The 18,371-nt window shown below is 41.7% G+C and overlaps 1 protein-coding gene across 1 annotated transcript in view; it reads left to right on the plus strand.

Moving 5' to 3' along the window:
• The first annotated feature begins 194 nt into the window (after positions 1 to 194).
• USP19 (ubiquitin specific peptidase 19) overlaps positions 195 to 18,371 on the plus strand; it is a 47,710-nt gene continuing 29,533 nt past the window's right edge. The window contains 4 exon segments of the mRNA XM_042448689.1: positions 195 to 1,628; positions 6,329 to 6,606; positions 16,650 to 16,706; positions 17,945 to 18,073. Coding sequence (XP_042304623.1) covers positions 6,465 to 6,606; positions 16,650 to 16,706; positions 17,945 to 18,073 — 328 coding nt within the window. The 5' untranslated portion in view covers positions 195 to 1,628; positions 6,329 to 6,464.

An 18,371-nucleotide genomic window follows, 5' to 3' on the forward strand; every position in this document is an offset into this window, starting at 1 on the left:
TCGAGTCACAGTGGAGGTATAGTGTTTCAATGATGCATGTGTCCTAAAAGTCCAGAAGACACACCAAAACCACACTCCAGTCCTTAGGGTTGGAGCGTGGCTTTGGTGCGACTTCTGGACTCTTAGGACGCATGCATCATTGAAACACCATACCTCCACTGTGACTCGAAGCAGCTTTATTTTGGCTGTCTGTAACAAGCCCAAGTTTGATTTACTCTGGGGCCTAGTTATTTGTCTTTTTGGTGTTCCATAGTACTTGTAAAAATTCCTCCAGTACCAAATTTGAAACGAATAAAATGTCATGAACATAACCATTTGATTTCTTATCTTTCTTGAACAGTGGTTTAGGTATTGAAGATTTTCAGTTTTATTTATGTTATCTCTTTGTTGTAGTGCTGAATCCTGTTAGTTTGTCCTGTATTTGACATTCAATTATTATTATTTCTGTTCCAGTTGTTCGGAAATGACCTAATTAACTCTAGAAGAGAGGCTTATTCTTTGTGCTGATCCACCTTTGTTTTCCTCTTTTCGTCCTTGTTTCACTACACACCTGAATTCCTCCACAGTATATTCTACAGCTAGGGGACAGGTTGTGGATTGGTTTAGAACTGTTGGTGATCCAGTGGAGCAAGCTCCAGAGAGTGGGCCTAAAGCTAATGTATTGTTATAACAACAAAAAAGAGGATTTAACTGTTATAACTACTGTTATTAGCTTTATTAATACCCTATCTTTCCCCCAAAACTGGGACTCAATGCAGCTAACTAAAATGTGTACAATAATATCTGCAGAGCATCTGTAAAGTCAGCATGGAGATATCATTTGAGCACTGGACTAGGACTCCAGGAGATCAGGTTTTGAATCCTTGTTCAGCCACGGAAATTCACTGGGTGGCTTTGGGCCTTAGAGGAGGGCATGGCAAACTGCTGAATAAATATTGCCAAGAAAACCCCATGATAACATTGCCATAAATCAGAGTCAACCTGAAGGCTCATAAAAACAATGTCACCAATAATATAACTAAAAGCCTACAAAAGGCAAACACTGACAGAATTAAACTAATACAAAAACAGAGAAGTAATGTTTAATATAGAAATAACCAATACCAGGAAGGGAGGAAGTTATAATTTCAGCAGGTATTTGCTATTGTTACTGTTTTGTTTTTTAAATGTGTGTCTTTTGTTGGGGTGTGTGTATGTATTTGTTGTGGAAATGTTGTTATGGTACTGTTAAATGTTGAAAAGAAATAAAGAATATAACTGAAAAAATTAAATTGCTAACAATATTAAAGCAATTTAAAATGCACAATTAAAATAATTTAAAAAGCAGTTAAGAACAGTACAGTTAAAACAATACACCACCTGTTTAAAAGCCCTATTGCTGGAAGGATGGCAAGGAGCTTCTAGCTTCCCTGAGGTGAGAGTGTAAGAGCTTAAAAGGCAGCACCAAGAATGGCCTATCCATGTCTCCATCAGCTTTGCCTGTGAAGATGGTAGTACTGAAGAAAGCCCGCTCCTGAGAATCCCAGGACTTGAGCATGTTTATATGGGAAGATATAGAGCCTGTCAGACAGCCTGGTCCTAACTGAACATTAGGAAGAATTTCCCAGCACTAAAAGCAATCCAGGAAGGTAACAAATCACTTCAGAAAGTAGTGAACTCTCTAGATTTGGACACTTAAAAAAAAGATTGGATGACATCTCTCAGAGGTGCTCTAGATACGGAGTTCTTACACTGGCTGTCAATTAGACTACACAGCCCTTGTCATTCCTTCTAACTACAATTCTGTGATCCTAATAAAAATTTCCTTTCAAAAGAATAAGCAGTCTTTTTTTTTTTTTTGTTACTCTTGAGTTATATTAACAATTCTGGTTCGGATGGATTATTGTATTTTGGAGTAAGGAAGCATATTTAATTTGAGCAGCAACCTTGTTTGCATTTTTCCTTTCTTGTCCAGTAAGGGACTTGCCTAAGTGGTCTGACACTACTTTCTGCATGGATGCTTTATGGTCCATTAGTCTGGATGTCATAGGCTGATATGTGGAACAATGATCTTTTGATACCATTCAATTGTGAATGTGTGAGTAGATGGAAGATACATGGTGGAAGAGTATATTGAACATAAAATGGGAATTTCATGGATATGTTCTCTGCAGATGTTGGATCCTTCTAAACAAACAGGGGGAAAGAGCACTGAAAATACAGCTTGAGCTCTTTTCCAAAATGATCCCAGTTAGATACTGGCAGATTATCAGAATTGATGGTTATCCACAACGGGTATGTCCTCTGAAATAGTGGAAACTAGGAATCAGGTGCATTGATTTTGTAACTTCTGGATCCCTACATTTTTTGCAGCTCCTTAAGAGAGCTAGTGTGGCGTAGTGGTTTGAGTGTTGGACTACAGCTCTAAAGACCCCAGGGTTCAATTCCCAGTTTGGCCATGAAACCCACTGGGTTATCTTGGGCATGTCACACTCTCTCAACCTCAGGGGAAAACAATGGCAAATGTCTGAACAAATATGTGATAGGTTCATCTTAAGGTTGGCATAAGTTGAAAACGACTTGAAGGCACACAACAAGATTGCTTGCCATGGTAAAACAGGTGGTAAAACAGTCATTCTTGGCTAAAGTCTTCCCTCTGTGCTTCCTTCAGAACACTGCTGCTTCTTGAAGGGATCACTACCTAGCAGGAGATCCAAGTTCATAGTTCAGAGCCAAATGAGTCCTTGGTTGTGTCAGTATTGATGGAATCTTAAGCCACATGTTCACAGAAGTGAACTGCAATTTACATGGTTCCCAGCTTCACTTGCAGTCCTTTCCATCTGATGTATTCCAGCTGCTGTCTTAGATTCTATTGTTTTATCTAGTGTACTTAGCCTTGAGTCATAGACTCTTTGCTTGGAAGTGGTTTGGGCATGTCAGCATCAGCCTCTTGCTCAGTGGAACTGCCAGTGAGTGCTCTTTTGTTCAAGCTAAGCATGGCTTTCTGGGTGGTTCCCTTTGGCTTGGTTCAAGAAGTCTACTGGTTTCTTTGTGCTTAGGAGTACTGATAGGCTTGGAGGTGAACTCTTAAAATCATCTTAGTACAGGGGAGCCTAGTCAAATTCTTAAGCCTTTCTGAATTAGTGTGGGATGTCTACCCTATATATAGTTAATCCTGTATAGCACACTACCACTGGGAAACTACATGCATCTTTTGTAAATACTGTACACATGAAACATCTTTGGTGCATAGTGGACTTTCTGTAATTTATACCAAAACTGGAGTGTAAAAACACATAAAATAAATTATTGGCTTATTTCCTCTGATTTTGGAAAAGTTGTTCTGTTACATTAAAAAAAATCCCAGAATTCCTCAGCTAGTGACCATTCTGACTGAGGGATTCTGGAAGTTATAATGCAAAAGAAGAAGAAGAGCTGATCTCCCCACCCAGGTCCATTGTTTTGCTGGTTTCTCTCTACATAGGTTAGGGCAGGGGTAGGCAACCTTTTTGAGCCGGGGGCCGGGTTGCTGTCCCTCAGACAACTGGGGGGCCAAAGCAAATTAATTAATTAATTAATTAATTAAATAAAAAAACTAACAAAATAAAAAAACCGGGACAAATGTAGAAAAAAATTTTAAAAAGGAGCCTCCTTTTTTTTTTAAATGGAGGACACGCAAAAAAATTTGCTGATTTTAAAAAAAATGTTAATATAAATGCATCTTTCGGAGGCTTCTATAGACAATTGCCACCCTTGCCTGCCGCTTTCCCCCCCTGCCCGCCTCCTCCTGATAAGCCAAAGGCCCTACGCCCTCACGCGAGAGGCCAAAGGCTCCGGCGGCAATCGGCGGTAGGACCGGGCTGGGGCCTGTCCCAAGGCCTTGCCGGGCCGCATCCGGCCCGCGGGCCGCAGGCCGCCTACCCCTGGGTTAGGGCCTCAGCCTGGTCCTCTGCTGATATTTGTCCTGCTTCCCTTTGCCCCCCAACCCGCAATCTACAGTTTGTAGCAATGGTGGGTGACTAGCTGGGTTTAATTATTCTTTTCATTTCCCACAGCGACCCAGAGTTGTTGTGAGTACTTTGAAAATTTTGAAACAGTGGCTAGAACTACCCATTACTATTTAGACTGCCAGTGTTTGCTGCTTTTAGGTACAGATTATTTGCCCAAGACTTCCTAAAAACTGGAGCCTGCCCAGTCCCCTTCTCCACTCCTCCCCATGCCTGCCATGCTGGGGCTGTGACTTCCATTGTATGTCCCAGTCCTTACTACTGTGTTTCCTTATAAAACTTCATGTTGAGAGAGTAATCAATATATTTGTGTCCGGGAATGGTAGGGAAGATTAGTTCTATTAGGAGCTACAACAACAAAAACTAATGCAGTTGTACTGTATTGGAAGATAAAATAGAAAAGAGGTAGTGATTCAGTACCCAGTATAAAGGCTCAGTTGGCCTGATATGGTTTGAAAGGCTGCCTCTAGTGAAGCAGGAGACTTCTCATTCATCCTCTATACTCCAGTATCTCTGTTTTACATGTAGCTTGAGGAGCCAGATTTCACTGGTGAGATTTAGAATCACAGTGCCAGAAGGGACCAGTCTCCTCTAACTCTCTGCCAATGCAGGAGGTCTCTGATTATTTCCAGGAGGATTCTCTTTGGTCTGCATCACACATGAATGGATGTCTTCACATTCTTCCTGAGGGTAAAGGCATATAAGACATTCGTGCAAGTGGTGGTTACCTTTGAGATGAGAACTTGGATGGCATTTCTAAAGAATTCCTAGGCTTAAGTGGTGGTGGTTGTTTGTTCCTATTTTATTATGCTTTAAATTGGGTTTTTTTAAATTAACATCTTTTAAAATAAAACTGATTTGATTGTGCATTAACGTGTGTATTAATAGTTCTGGTTGTACTGTGTATTTAAATGGTTGTGACACTTTGAATCCTGTGCTATGCGAAAGGTGGGATATCAAATAAATAAATTCAGGTTTTCTCTGTCCTGTGTAACAGGATGGGAGTATAAAAATTAGTACAGAAAAGCCACTTTGAATGGTTTTTAGAGCTGTGTTGGCAGAGTATGAATGTGAAAAGTAAAACAGATAACTTGGTTTCCTTATCTGGCAGCCTGTATATTTGGAGTAAGTACTGGAGGGTGAAACTGAAAGTGTCATTTGATAGCTAAAGCTCAGAACTGCCCAGAGCAATGCCAGTAGCCATGCAGGCAGGGAAGGGGACTAAGCCAGTATCTGCTTGGGGTACAGTAAGAAACCTGCAGTGTTCACCTTGGCTGAATATGTCTCTCACTGCCTTTTGTGGGAGTTGCTTTTACTGTATTTCAGCAGCATGTTAATGAATATTTAAGGCGCAACTGACCTCTTGAATATGCAGCATTCAAAGGGACAAGCAAATAGAAGGGTGGAGCTACACTTGTGAAAGCACCAAGTAGTCTTAATAACTTTAAAGGAAACTTTATTGGCTTTTGCTCCCATAAGAGAATCATATTGATTTCTGAAGCAACAACAGCATCCTTCATGGAAACAATATTCTTGTATTCAGTTGTTATGAGTATCCAGTAAAACAGTGGTTCTCAGACTTTTTGTCCTTGTGACTTTTACATCTATATCCAGATGTTGCTTTCATCCCTTCCCCCACCTGATGTACATTAAAAATAGTTTGTTTGTTTAATGTGTGTATGTTTATTCACACATGTACTGTATATTCATATTTTAACATATGGAAATAGCTGTCCTTCTCCTTCTTCCTCTCCCTCAGGGAGAGCCTCTCAGTATTGTCCTTATCTCCTCCCCTCTTCCAGGACAGAAAAGATTTGGGAGGAATGAGGAGCTCCAAGTCTTGGACCCCTCTTGAGCAATTCTTGCGCCCTGCCTCCAGGGTCCCACCCCACTATTTGAGAACCCCTGCAGTAAAGAGTCGAATAACAGCATCTCAGCTTTGATAAGCTGAGACACCCATTTATTCCATTAGATCCTCACTAGTCTGGCATTCTGTGTTGTGAGAGAATATTGACTGATTCACTTTGGCTGTGGGCACATCAAGTTTTTAAAAAGTCCCCATCTCAAAATACTTGCTGGTAGTACTTGCTGGATTAAGCCTCAAGATTGATTTGACTGGTCTTTGTTTACCTTACATATTGGTGGTGTTACTATCCCCCAGCAAAAAAAGATGCACAGTACTAGACAGGCCACTCTGTGTTGGAACCTTCTTGTTTCTGATGTGTAGATTACATTTTAGGGCTTTTTAAAATAGTCTCTATGACATTTCTACTATCACAGAACTATTTCATTTCTTTACTACCACCTTTATCTAATGTCTTTCTCCATATACCTTCTTGCAGGCATTTTGTTCCTTGCCAGAGAGATTGACCACAAAGAGTCGCCAAGATAGCTGGCTCAGGAAGAAAACGTCGCACCCCTGACCCAGACTCTGTCACTGACCCCGGCGGGCCGTTTGTCTCATCCAAACGGCTGAAAATGTCCAGTAGTGCCAGTGTACCTGGTCAGAGGAGAACAGCACGGGGAGCGGATGATGCAACCAACAAAAAGAAACAGAAGGATCGAGCTAATCAAGAGAGCAAGGAAGGCGAGAGACCAGTTGGCAGTGACTCAAGGAAAGGTAGGGGTTTGTGGTGGAAATATCCATCATTGTATAAACAAGACTGATCCTTATACAACCAGTGGAGGAGCTGTATTTGAGCTTGGAAAATCCCAAAGTACTTAGTAACTAAGAAAAATACTTTGAAATTCCTAGAAATCATTGTTATTTGCTTTCTATTTAGCGCATAGAGTTTGGAAGCTGCTTAACAGAACTCAGCAGGAAAGATGGCTCCTCCCTAGATTAGCTGGATTATACATAGAAACCCCACCCTTGCATAGTTACTTAATCATTGGGATATCTAACATCTTTTGATTACGTCGTTGTCAGAGATAATGATCTAGAATTCCCACTCCACCCATAATGCAGCCTGAAAGAATTAACTCAGTTTTCACCCACTTATAAAAAAGTACTACTTATAATTATAAAGAGATGCTTAAAGGAGTGTGAAGGAATAGCAAATTCATGTTACGTGAGCAGTGTTTTTTATATTGGCAACACTGGCCTCAAACTAACTATTGCTCAAACTAGCTCCATATCTCAACTTCTGAAATATTGTTAAGCAGCATAGAAAATATTAATAGTTTTGCTCCTTGGATATAGTTCATAGTGAGTGCTCTTTCCTAGCATGAAGTGCGATGCAGGTCTGCTCTCTCTCTTGATTCTTGAAAACTTTTCTTGATCAGCCTTTTTAAGCATGACAGTTGCTTCATTTGAAGGGTATAGTGAGGCCTTTTGTTTTCCCTCCTTCAGAATCAGCTGCCTGCTCTTGGGCCGTAAATGCAATGCATAGTTGCAGCCTTGAGGAACTGTTTTCATCAATGTTTTCAAATTGCTGGAGAAGAGAATCATAGAATCATAGAGTTGGAAGAGACCACAAGGGCCATCCAGTCCAACCCCCTGCCATGCAGGAAATCCAAATCAAAGCATCCCTGACAGATGGCCTTCCAGCCTCTTTTTAAAGACCTCCAAGGAGGGAGACTCCACTACACTCCGAGGGAGTTTGTTCCACTGTTGAACAGCCCTACTGTGAAGAAGGTCCTCCTAATGTTGAGGTGGAATCTCTTTTCTTGTAGCTTGCATCCATTGCTCTGGGTCCTAGTCTCTGGAGCAGCAGAAAACAAGCTTACTCCCTCCTCAATATGACCTCCCTTCCAATATTTAAACAGGGCTATCATATCACCTCTTAACCTTCTCTTCTCCAGGCTAAACATCCCCAGCTCCCCGAGTCTTTCCTCATAGGGCATGGTTTCCAGACCTTTCACCATTTTAGTCGCCCTCCTTTTGACACACTCTAGTTTCTCAATGTCCTTTTTGAATTGTGGTGCACAGAACTGGACACAATATTCCAGGTGGGGCCTGACCAGAGCAGAATAGAGTGGCACTATTACTTTCCTTGATCTAGACACTATACTTCTATTGATGCAGCATAAAATCGCATTGGCCTTGTTAGTTGCCGTATCACACTGTTGATTCATGTTCAACTTGTGGTCTACTTAGACTCCTAGATCCCTTTCACATGTAGTCTCATTCAGCCAGGTGTCACCCATCCTATATCTGTTCATTTAATTTTTCCACCCTTAGTGCAGTACCTTACAGTTCTCCGTGTTGAATTTCATTTTGTTAGCTTTTGCCCAGCTTTCTAGTCTATTCAGGTCATTTTGTATTTTAATCCTGTCTTCTGATGTGTTAGCTACTCCTCCTAATTTGGTGTCATCTGAAAATTTGATAAGTATGCTCCCAATTCTGTCATCCAAGTCATTGATAAAGATGTTGAATAACACTGGTCCCAGGACAGAGCACTGTGGGACCCCACTGGTCACTTCTCTCCAGGATGAAAAGGAACCATTGTTGAGCACCCTTTGGATTTGGCTGGTCAACGAATTACAAATCCATGTAACAGTTGCCTTGTCTAGCCCACATTTCACTAGCTTGTTTGCAAGAATGTCATGGGAAACCTTGTCAAAGGCCTTACTGAAATCAAGATATACTATATCCACAGCATTCCCTTCATCTACCAAGCTGGTAATTTTATCAAAGAAAGAGATAAGTTTTGTCTGGCATGACTTGTTTCTCTGATACCCGTGTTGACTTTTTGTGATTATGGAATTGCCATCTAGATGTTCACAAACTCTCTGTTTAATTATCTGCTCCAGAATCTTTCCTGATATTGATGTCAGACTAACTGGACGATAATTGTTGGGATCCTCTTTTTTTCCCTTTTTGAAGATGGGGACAACGTTTACCCTCCTCCAGTCTGCTGGGACGTCTCCTTTTCTCCAGGAGTTCACAAAGATTATTGCCAATGGCTCCGATATTACATTTGCCAGTTCTTTTAATACTCTTGGATGTAGTTCTGGTCCTGGAGACTTATATTCATTTAGATTAAGGTATTCCTGTACTATCTCTTAGCTTATTCTGTGCTGAAATTCTCCTATTCTGTCATCTGCTCCATTATCCTCAGGTTGAGCACTCTTTGCTTTTTCTGAGAAGACTGAGGCAAAGAAGGTGTTGAATAATTCTGCCTTTTCTCTGTCCCCTGTTAACATTTTGCCATTTTCTCCACGCAGTGGCCCTACCATTTCCTTATTCTTCCTTTTGCTGCAGGCATATCCCAAAAAGCCCTTTTTATTGTTCTTAACCTCTCTAGCAAGTCTGAATTCATTCTGTGCTTTAGCTTTTCTGACTTTACCTCTACACAGGCTAGCATTTGTTTGAATTCCCGTTTGGTGATTTCCCCATTTTTCCATTTCTTATACATGTTACTTTTAGAAGTTAGCTCAGTTGAAAGTTCCTTAGTCATCCATCCTGGTTTCTTGAGAAACCTCCCATTTTTTTTTCTCACTGGAACTGTTTTAAATTGTGCCTTCAGTATCTCCCTTTTGAGAAACTCCCATCCATCCTGAACTCCCTTCTCTTTTAGTATTTCTGACCACGGGATCAACCCCAGTATTTCTCTAAGTTTATTGAAATCAGCTTTCCTAAAAGTCTAGAATGCGTGTCTGACTATGCCTGGCTTCTCCTTTCCACTGTATAACAAACTCCAGAAGAACATGGTCACTTCCACCTAATGACCTCACCACTTGTACCCCATTAACCAAGTCGTCCTTGTTGGTTAGGATCAGATCTAAAATAGCTGACCCCCTTGTTGCCTCTTCCACCTTTTGGACAATGAAATTATCTTCCAGGCAAGTGAGGAATTTGCTAGACCTTGAGGATTTTGCTGAATTTGACTTCCAGCAAATATCAGGAAAGTTGAAGTCACCCATCACTACTACATCTCTCCTTTCTGAGTATGTGGTCATCTCTCCTAGAAAGGCATCATCCAATTCCTCTGTATGACTTGGGGGTCTGTAGTAGACTCCCACAATAACATCCTTGTTGTTTCCCTGCCCTTTAATTTTTATCCAGATGCTCTCCACCTGGCTTCCGGGATTGATGTCCTGGATCTCTTCACTGATGTAAATATCTCTGACATAGGGGCGGGTTACAGACCGCCGAAAAGCGGCGGCCTGTACCCACCCCTTTTCCTGGTGTATTGGGGCCTCTGCGACCAGAGCAGCAGCTGCTGAGGCCCTGAACCGCCGCTTTCCGGGCCACGGGGAAGCAGCAAAAGGGTGTCCTTGGGGCTCCTTCACGTCGCTGGCGCAGCCATCTGAAGGCTGCGCCCAGCAACACAAAGCCAAGAAGGAGCCCGAAACGGAGCTCCTTCTTGTGCTGCTTAAAGGGCGTACTAAGCGCCGTCTTGCGGTGCGATGCCGTCACGTCCATGGTGGCTCCCATGTAGATGGGGCGCCGCCATCTTGTACGTCCTCAGGACGTATTAGGCTTGGGGGCGTCAAGAAGTGACACCCTTTTTTAAAACTAGGACGTCCCTTATGGCCGTTAGTAATGCGCCATAGTGCTATTCCTCCTCCTTTCCTGTTTGGCCTATTTCTCTTAAAAAGGTTATAGCCCTCTATTTCTACATTCTACTTATGAGACTCATCCCACCAGGTTTCAGTGATGCCTATTATATCATATTTGCTTTGTTGTACTAGGAGTTCGAGTTCATCTTGCTTATTTCCCATGCTCTGTGCATTAGTGTAGAGACATCGCAGACCATAGTTCCCTTTTACTTGCTGCCTGTAAAAACATTTTTGCCTCCCACTGTTGGGTCCTTGCACTGTTTGTCTTGTTCCCTCTGTGACAGTTTGGCTATTTTCTCCAGCCCTTTTGCCTTCCAGAATACTGTCTCCCTCCCCCGTATATCTCAGTTTAAAGCCCTCCTGATCAAATTTTTGAGACTATTGGCAAAGACGTTTTTGCCAACTGGTGTGAGATGCAACTAATCCCTTGCCAGAAGTCCCTCCTCATGGAACCGCAGCCCATGATCCAAGAATCCAAACCATTCCTGGCAACACCATCTATGGAGCCAGTTGTTTACATCCGCTATTTTCCTCTCCCATCAACTAGAAGAGATGAGATGACAACCTGCGCATCCATCTCTTTCTGCTTCCTACCAAGAGCCTCATAATCCCTTATGATATTCTGAAGGCTGTGCCTTGCAGTATCATTGGTTCCCACATGAACCAAAAGAAAGGGGTAATGGTCAGTAGGCTTGACAGGTCTTCTCAGCACACCTTCCGAGACATCTTGTCAGGCCCTCAAACCACTGGTTCAGTGCCTCTCAGCAACAAGTCCCCCACAACCACCACATGCCTCCTCCGAGAGAGAGTCAAATTGATTCTGCAGCTGCAAGCTCACAAAACGTTCCCTGGTTTCCCTACTTCTGTGTGTGACTTTCCTCCAACCATCTACTTTTGTGGTATGTGAAGTGACCTCCTCCTCCTCAGCAACCTCCTCTGTGTCTTTCCCATCCAAGTCCCTTTGGTCCGTTCTGTTTAGGAAAAGCACTTGCTTCCTAGGATGCTGAAGTGTAGATACCTGGGCCTCCAGCTGCCGGACTTTTTCTTCCAAGAGGGCTACCAACTTGCACTTGGTGCAGGTGAAGTTCCCCACATCTCTAGGCAAGAAGACAAACATCCCACAAGTGTTGCAGGTGACTGCAACAGGCCCTTCAGTGTCCATACTGAGAAGTCTTAAGGAGGCACTGAAACAAGACTGTGGGTTTCCCCTGCTAAACACCAGTGTAAATAACCCCTGATGGCTTGGGCTTTGTCCCCAAACCCTGTCCTTGAGTTCAATTCACTGGGCCTAAAGTTATGTAGACTAGCTCCTTCCAGAGGCAAGTCTCTGACTCACTTCCTCTGAGCAGAAGTACCCACAAGCCTCTTAATGAATAAAGGGAAAAGAAAATGTGGAAAATTAAAGGGGAACCCCTCCAACAGTGTTCCCAGGTCGGCTTCTACTGTGTACTCCAACCCCTCCTTGACTATATAACATTTTTAAAAAATTAAACAATTTGCACGCCTTGAAAGGGTGAGCTAGAATACCTCCCCCAGCACTTAAACAGAACTAGGGTTCTGGCCACACCCGCCAATCATACACAGCAATATCCCAAAGTTTAAAAAGTTCAGATCTCACCAAAGCAAGCACATGGAGAAAGAAAACCAGCTTTCCTCCTTGAAAGAGCTCCTTGAAAGAGCTTTGAAGCATTGAGTTGCAGGCATTTTAATTCTAGTTGTATGCAAACCGACTTTCACTCATATTCAAGCCACATTGGCTTGAATATAGGCATAGGCGTGCAGTTGCACACCCCATTCATTCCCCCTCTGTTCATCCCTCTCACAGAAGCGAGGGATACAAGTCTGAAAACTGAGAATGGAGGAAGGACTGCAATTAGTTGCTTTTGGCACTAAAGAAGATGAAGTTATTTTTAAAAAACAATGTAGTCTAGCAAAAGTGAAATTACTTTATTCATTTAACAAGTAACTATTTCTAGTTACCCTCTGTAGTTACTCTTAAAGGACATTTATAGAGGCTTTCCGACATTAATTTTTCAAGTTTTATGTAATTCCCTCATCAATCCTAAATTATTTCTCTCTTAGAAAATTGGTGTAAAATAATAGAAATGTAATTGTAATGAAACAAGTTAGAATCATAGAGTTGGGTCCAACCCCATTCTGCCATGCAGGAACTCTCAATTAAAGCACCCCCAACAGATGGCCATCCAGCCTCTGCTTAAAGACCTCCAAAGTAGGAGACTCCACTACACTCCAAGGGAATATGTTCCACTGTCGAACAGCCCTTACTGTCAGGAAGTTCTTCCTAATGTTGAGGTGGAATCTCTTTTTCTGTAGCTTGCATCCATTGTTCCAGGTCCTGTTCTCTGGAGCAGCAGAAAACAAGCTTGCCTCCTCCTCATTATGGAATTTTCCAATATTTAACAGCAATGAGTTATTTAGCAAACCAATAAACTAATAACAGGAATAAACTACTTTTAAAAAGTAATTTTCCAAGGTCTGTGCTGGGGTCCTGGACTCTTTCCAAACCTTCATAAGAAAAAAAGAAGCCCTCCTTTATCTCAGTTTTGTCCCTATACCTATGCCCAATGCTACCAGCAGCATTTCTTCCCTCCCTACTTGCCCAGACACTACAGATATAATTCCAGGGATTAAATTGGAGAACAGTAATGTTTTCTAATGTACTATAATGAAATTGCAGCTACTATTACCAATGATACTTAAAGGTACTACTTGTGGAACTTCTCCTTTAACCTTAAGAGTGATATGATACTAATTGCATTGTACTAATTGGTTGTTTCTGATAAATTGTTTTACTTCCCCCAGTGTAACATGCAGCTCACCAGTTATTACAGCTGCTAATTATTGTCTTGTGGGAAATTCCTGAGAGAAATTCCTGTGGTTAATTCCCTTTCTTTGATAAAAGCTACTGAACAGGTCTTTAAATTGTTACAAGAATAATTTTTCTTTCCTTTTTAATAGTGAAACAGATTAATGCAACTATTTCTTTTGAATTTACAGGACTCTTGTATACAGTATTAGTTCTGTCAGGGAAGGGCATGTTAGATTGAGACTACAGAGAAATTTATTGCAATGGTTTCCTTAATTCCTCATGCAGCAAATCTTCTTAGTAGGTTATTCTGGCAATTGGATGTTCAGCTAGCTTAGGCTGGTTTAGTGACTGTCCTGTCTTAATTATTACATCAGTCCATATTGCTTTTTCTTTGTAGATTTGTGTTCTGTAGTGTTCCATGTCCTCATTTTGTGCATGTATATCTGGCAAACCCAAACACAGAGATTTTGCAAAAGTGTGGTGAATGCAGAGCAGATCATACACTGAACTCCAATAAAATGGAAATTTGGCTTGCTGACAGGGTTTGTGAGGAAATAACTCAGCTTTCTCATATCATAAACATTTACCATGGTGAGGGGGGGAGCCAGATTAGTATATAGGCAGACTTTCCAATAGTAGTGGTGAAGAGAAGGAAAGGCAGGTGTGGAACTGGAGCTTCACAAAAAAGAAGAGGAAAGGGCATCTGGAAAATAGTGGCTGGAGCAGGATTTGAGAAGCTGTATGCAAGAGATGTCTCTGAGTTCTGATGGCATGGAGGGGTTGTGAAGGAGGTAGAATGGATAAATCTCGTGTGATCTAGATCTGTTTATTCTGGAAGAGAAAGAAATACAAATTGTTTATATTTACATTATTTCAGAGCAAGGGGAACCTACAAGATCTCACTTTCTGGTTGGTCTTGGGTACTTGGAAAACACAGGCCATCCTGACCCACGGGTTTTTAAAGTCATCATAATCAACATCATCATCATCATTGTAACATATCTACGGCTTTATTTACATGATGCCCTTTCCCCAAAACTGGGACTCAATATGGCTTAATTCAAAATAGGATAGTCACCTACTTGGATCTCTTACATCAAAAAGTCGTTCTGACACAAGCAGTGATGAAAATACAGAACAGCTGGCTAAGCTGTTAGGAAATGCCAAATCAAGCAACTTGGCTACAAAAGTAAAATTTAGAATGGAGACACTAAAAACAGTGTTTCTTTGAATATGGACTTGTTTCAGGAAAATATCAAATATGAAGAGAAGCAAGGGGAACTGCGGAGAAAGAAGGAAGCAAGAGAAGTCAAGCTAAGTGGGTGGGGATCTGCTGGCATTTGGTTCAAGGCTATGAAAACATGTAGCACAATGTTCTAGATTCCTAGCTTGTCCACTGAGTGGGACTACTACTAGACTTTGAGTCAGCCACTGATAAGCAGTGACATTATTTTCTCTCTGTGTGTGTGGTTTGAACATAGGATTCCAATGGGCTTGTAAAACTTCAGTGGCCCTCAAACTTGTGGTTGCATACCTAGAAAAGAGAGGCCTACAGGCTTCCTGGGCAAAAATATTGAGTCCCCATTGTTATTGAGCTGTGGAATCAGCAGAAACTGGCTGAGAAGCCACACTGGGTTTTCACAAGGCAGTCAGGTGGTGAAGTAAAAAAGGAGAGAAAAACTGTAGCCATGGACTCACAGGCAGACACCAGGCTCATACAGGGAGAGTGCTAGTTAGATTCCCAAGGGATGTCTTGGCAGCCATGCAAATCATAGGTGGTTTTTGGAGCTGAATGCCAAGAACATATATGGGCTGCTCAAACTCAAAGTTTCAAGCAACAACTTGTTTCAACCATCTCATACTTAGGCCACTGGTCTCCAAATGTGAGACCACCATCAGAGACTATGTTTTTCAAGGGGTATTATTTTTCCTTCTCATTCAGGTTCCTGCAAATGTGAAGCACATCCTCTTGCTGTGTGCAGTGTAGCTGTCTAGTGAAAGAGTAAGACATGGGTTGTTTGTTTCTCAAGGTGTTGAAGTAATAACCTGACATGGAACCTGCTCTGTGTAGCTGCAGCCAAAGCACAGGAGGGAAGGATCACCCAGAAAACAGAAGAAAAAGGAATATCAACTTATTTTTAAAGTATGTGAGTGATAACAAATAGAATCAAACGAGTACTAAACAAACGTGAAGCAAAGTGATAGATGTAAAAATACACGAGCATATCAGAGCAAAGCAATACTAAATAGCAAATACAAACATATGTAATCCCTTGTGTTTCTTTGTGTAAAACAGAGAAATAATCATGACATATATATTGAGCGGCAGTATGTTTTTAAAAATCCAAATAACCCAAATGAACAAACTGAATAATTTACTCTGATTGTGAAGGTATTTGCTGCTGATATATATATATATATATATAATTTACACACGCACAGCACACCAGAAGAAGAGGGGGGGGGGCTTCCTTAGCAGGGGATCCATTCTGGATCCCCCTACATAAGGGAAAATTTGTGTATGCTTGCACCCCATTGCAAACAATGGGCTGTGTGCTTGCAGCTTGGGGCAGCATGCACGCCATAGGCGTGTGCACGCCATTCCCTTAATTGGTGTGTGGCTTCCACATAAGCCCATATATGGCATGGGTGCACTGTATATATGCACTGAAAACTGATATTCCAGAAATGTAACCAGGCAAGCCAGAAATATAAGAATATATAATGGGATGGGCAACTGCAACCATTTCAGGGCTAATTTTCTGCATCTTGGACTGTCAAAGTTGCCAGAGAAAACCCCCATACTTGGAGCTGTTTGGTTCTGGTTCTATAAAAAAAATACTGGGATTTTTGCAATATCATACTGTTTGTAATTACATACTTCTTCATTATTTATCAGTTTTTCACAAAGATACATCTGTATTATTCACTATTTAACATTGCTTTGCCCTGATGTGTTCATGTATTTTTTTAAGATCTAGCTCCCATGTTAACTATCCAGATAGTTTTTTTAGAACTGGTTTGATTCTGTTTGTTACAACTTATGTGCTTTTTCGATAACAGGTTGGTGGTTTTCCATCCATCTATCTGTTGATGTTACAGGCCAGATAGTATGCTTTGCTGAATTTTCCTCTGCCTTCCTCTCGCTTATCCAGCTGACAGTGTGTAGTTCTAGAGTGATTCTGTGGTGAAAAGAATGTAACATGTAAAGGGCTTGTTCTAAAGGAAGTAACAGAGGGGTTATGTGTCTGAAATTTTGGAAAGTGGTTGCTGAGATGGCTTTTGGCAAAGCAGCATATCTCCCCTATGTTTTTTTGATCACTTAGAGCCATTCCTCAGCCTGGAACTGGGAGAGCCTAATTGGCAGAGGGAATCAGAGGAGGGTAAGTCAAAGGGATGCATGCTTAAAGGGAGCCCAAGTATTGAGCCACGCAGTCTGTTCTTGCTGTGTGTTCATCTCATTATTTGTGGCTTTGTCCCGTTTAGCCCTGAGAATCGCTTTCCTAACAAACAAGCTAAGAAGCTTTAGAAACCAGCCACCTGCACCAGCTGGAGAAGCAGCATGACTGAATACCAGGGTCTTGATTGTTGCAGAGGAAAAATTTGTGGTTGGTTCATTAGGAAGGGGATGCCTCTAAAGCTTGCATATTTGAAGTGTATAATGTATGTGCTAAGAATTCAAAGCTTGTAAAATTAACTTTTTTGGACAACTTAGAGAACTTCCCAGCCAACATAACCACTGGACTTTGGGAATTGTATTCTCCTCTGGGAAAAAAGAAACTTTTCAAACTCTGACTGTTCTAGCCCTCTGCCATCAAAGGCGAAGAAGGCACAGGGCCAGAACACAAAAGGGCCTCAATTACTTGTGCTTCAACCATGTTTATGTCTATTCCAATGGAGGAGATCGGAGTTTAGGGATCTCTTTCTCTTGGTGCTTCAAAGTTGGGAATGTGGCAGAGCTGAAGTATTTCTGTAGGAGAGCCCAAGTATTTTTGTATTTATGCTGCACATAGTGTGTGTGATTTGTATATATCATTTCCATAAACCTTACAACAGTTCTACTTAGTAAAGCAGCTCCTTTTTGCATCCTGGAAAGGACACTATAGCCTCAGCGCTACAGCTATATGGCACTTCTTCAGCGCTGTGTCCGGACGCAGTGCTGGAGGAGAGCCATGACATCATGTGTCATGTGGAGCGGCATGCAGCATCACAGCGCCCTGGGGGTGAGGTCGGGGCATATGTCATGTGGACACGACACCCCAACTCTGCTCCCAGGCCAGCTTTAATGGCTGGTCTGAAGAGCCCCTTTGACTGTACTTAGCCACTGCACTGTGCCAGGTCCCAACATAGTACTTAACATGCTGTTTCTCAAAAGCAAGGTTTTACTTTTAGCTGCAGTAGCTAACTCTCTGTGCTCGTTATGATTATCTTGATATTCTGTGTTGCACTGAATTCCCTGTATTGGTTATTTCATATGTGGAAGGCATGACTTGTACTTACATTTTGTTACTAATGAATTCATACTGTATATCAGCTCCTTCACTCCAAGATGAGAAGCTGTTTGCTGTGCTGTTTTGGATCAGCAAATGAGAATCTGACAGTTCTCCCTTTTGTTTCCTAGACCTGCTGCTGGACTGGAAGCAGAATGCTGATGAGGTTATTGTAAAACTGAGCTTGGGCAGTGGCATCCCGAAGGCAGAGGAAGTGGATACCTCTTTCACAGACACCAGTTGTCTCGTCAAGTTACCTGGTGTGTGATGCATCTCTTATTTCTCTTTCCTTTGTTTTCCCGTCAGTATCGCAACGCAGGGGAATGAACTTCTCAATTTTTTAATGTGGATGCTTCCTTTGTTCACTTTCTGTTGACCAGCCATAGAAATTCAACTTCCTAAAGCAAAACATGAAACAAAACAAGATGAAAGATTCAAACAAGTGTAGCAGCAAAGTTGATACTAGGCAAAATAGGCAGGTCAAAGATTAAAAAACAAACACTTGACTCTCTATTTAGCAGCTACTTCACAACTGAATGCCACTATCTTTTCAAACAT

Source organism: Sceloporus undulatus, chromosome 2 (genome assembly GCF_019175285.1).
Source record: "Sceloporus undulatus isolate JIND9_A2432 ecotype Alabama chromosome 2, SceUnd_v1.1, whole genome shotgun sequence".
Classification (NCBI taxonomy): domain Eukaryota; kingdom Metazoa; phylum Chordata; class Lepidosauria; order Squamata; family Phrynosomatidae; genus Sceloporus; species Sceloporus undulatus.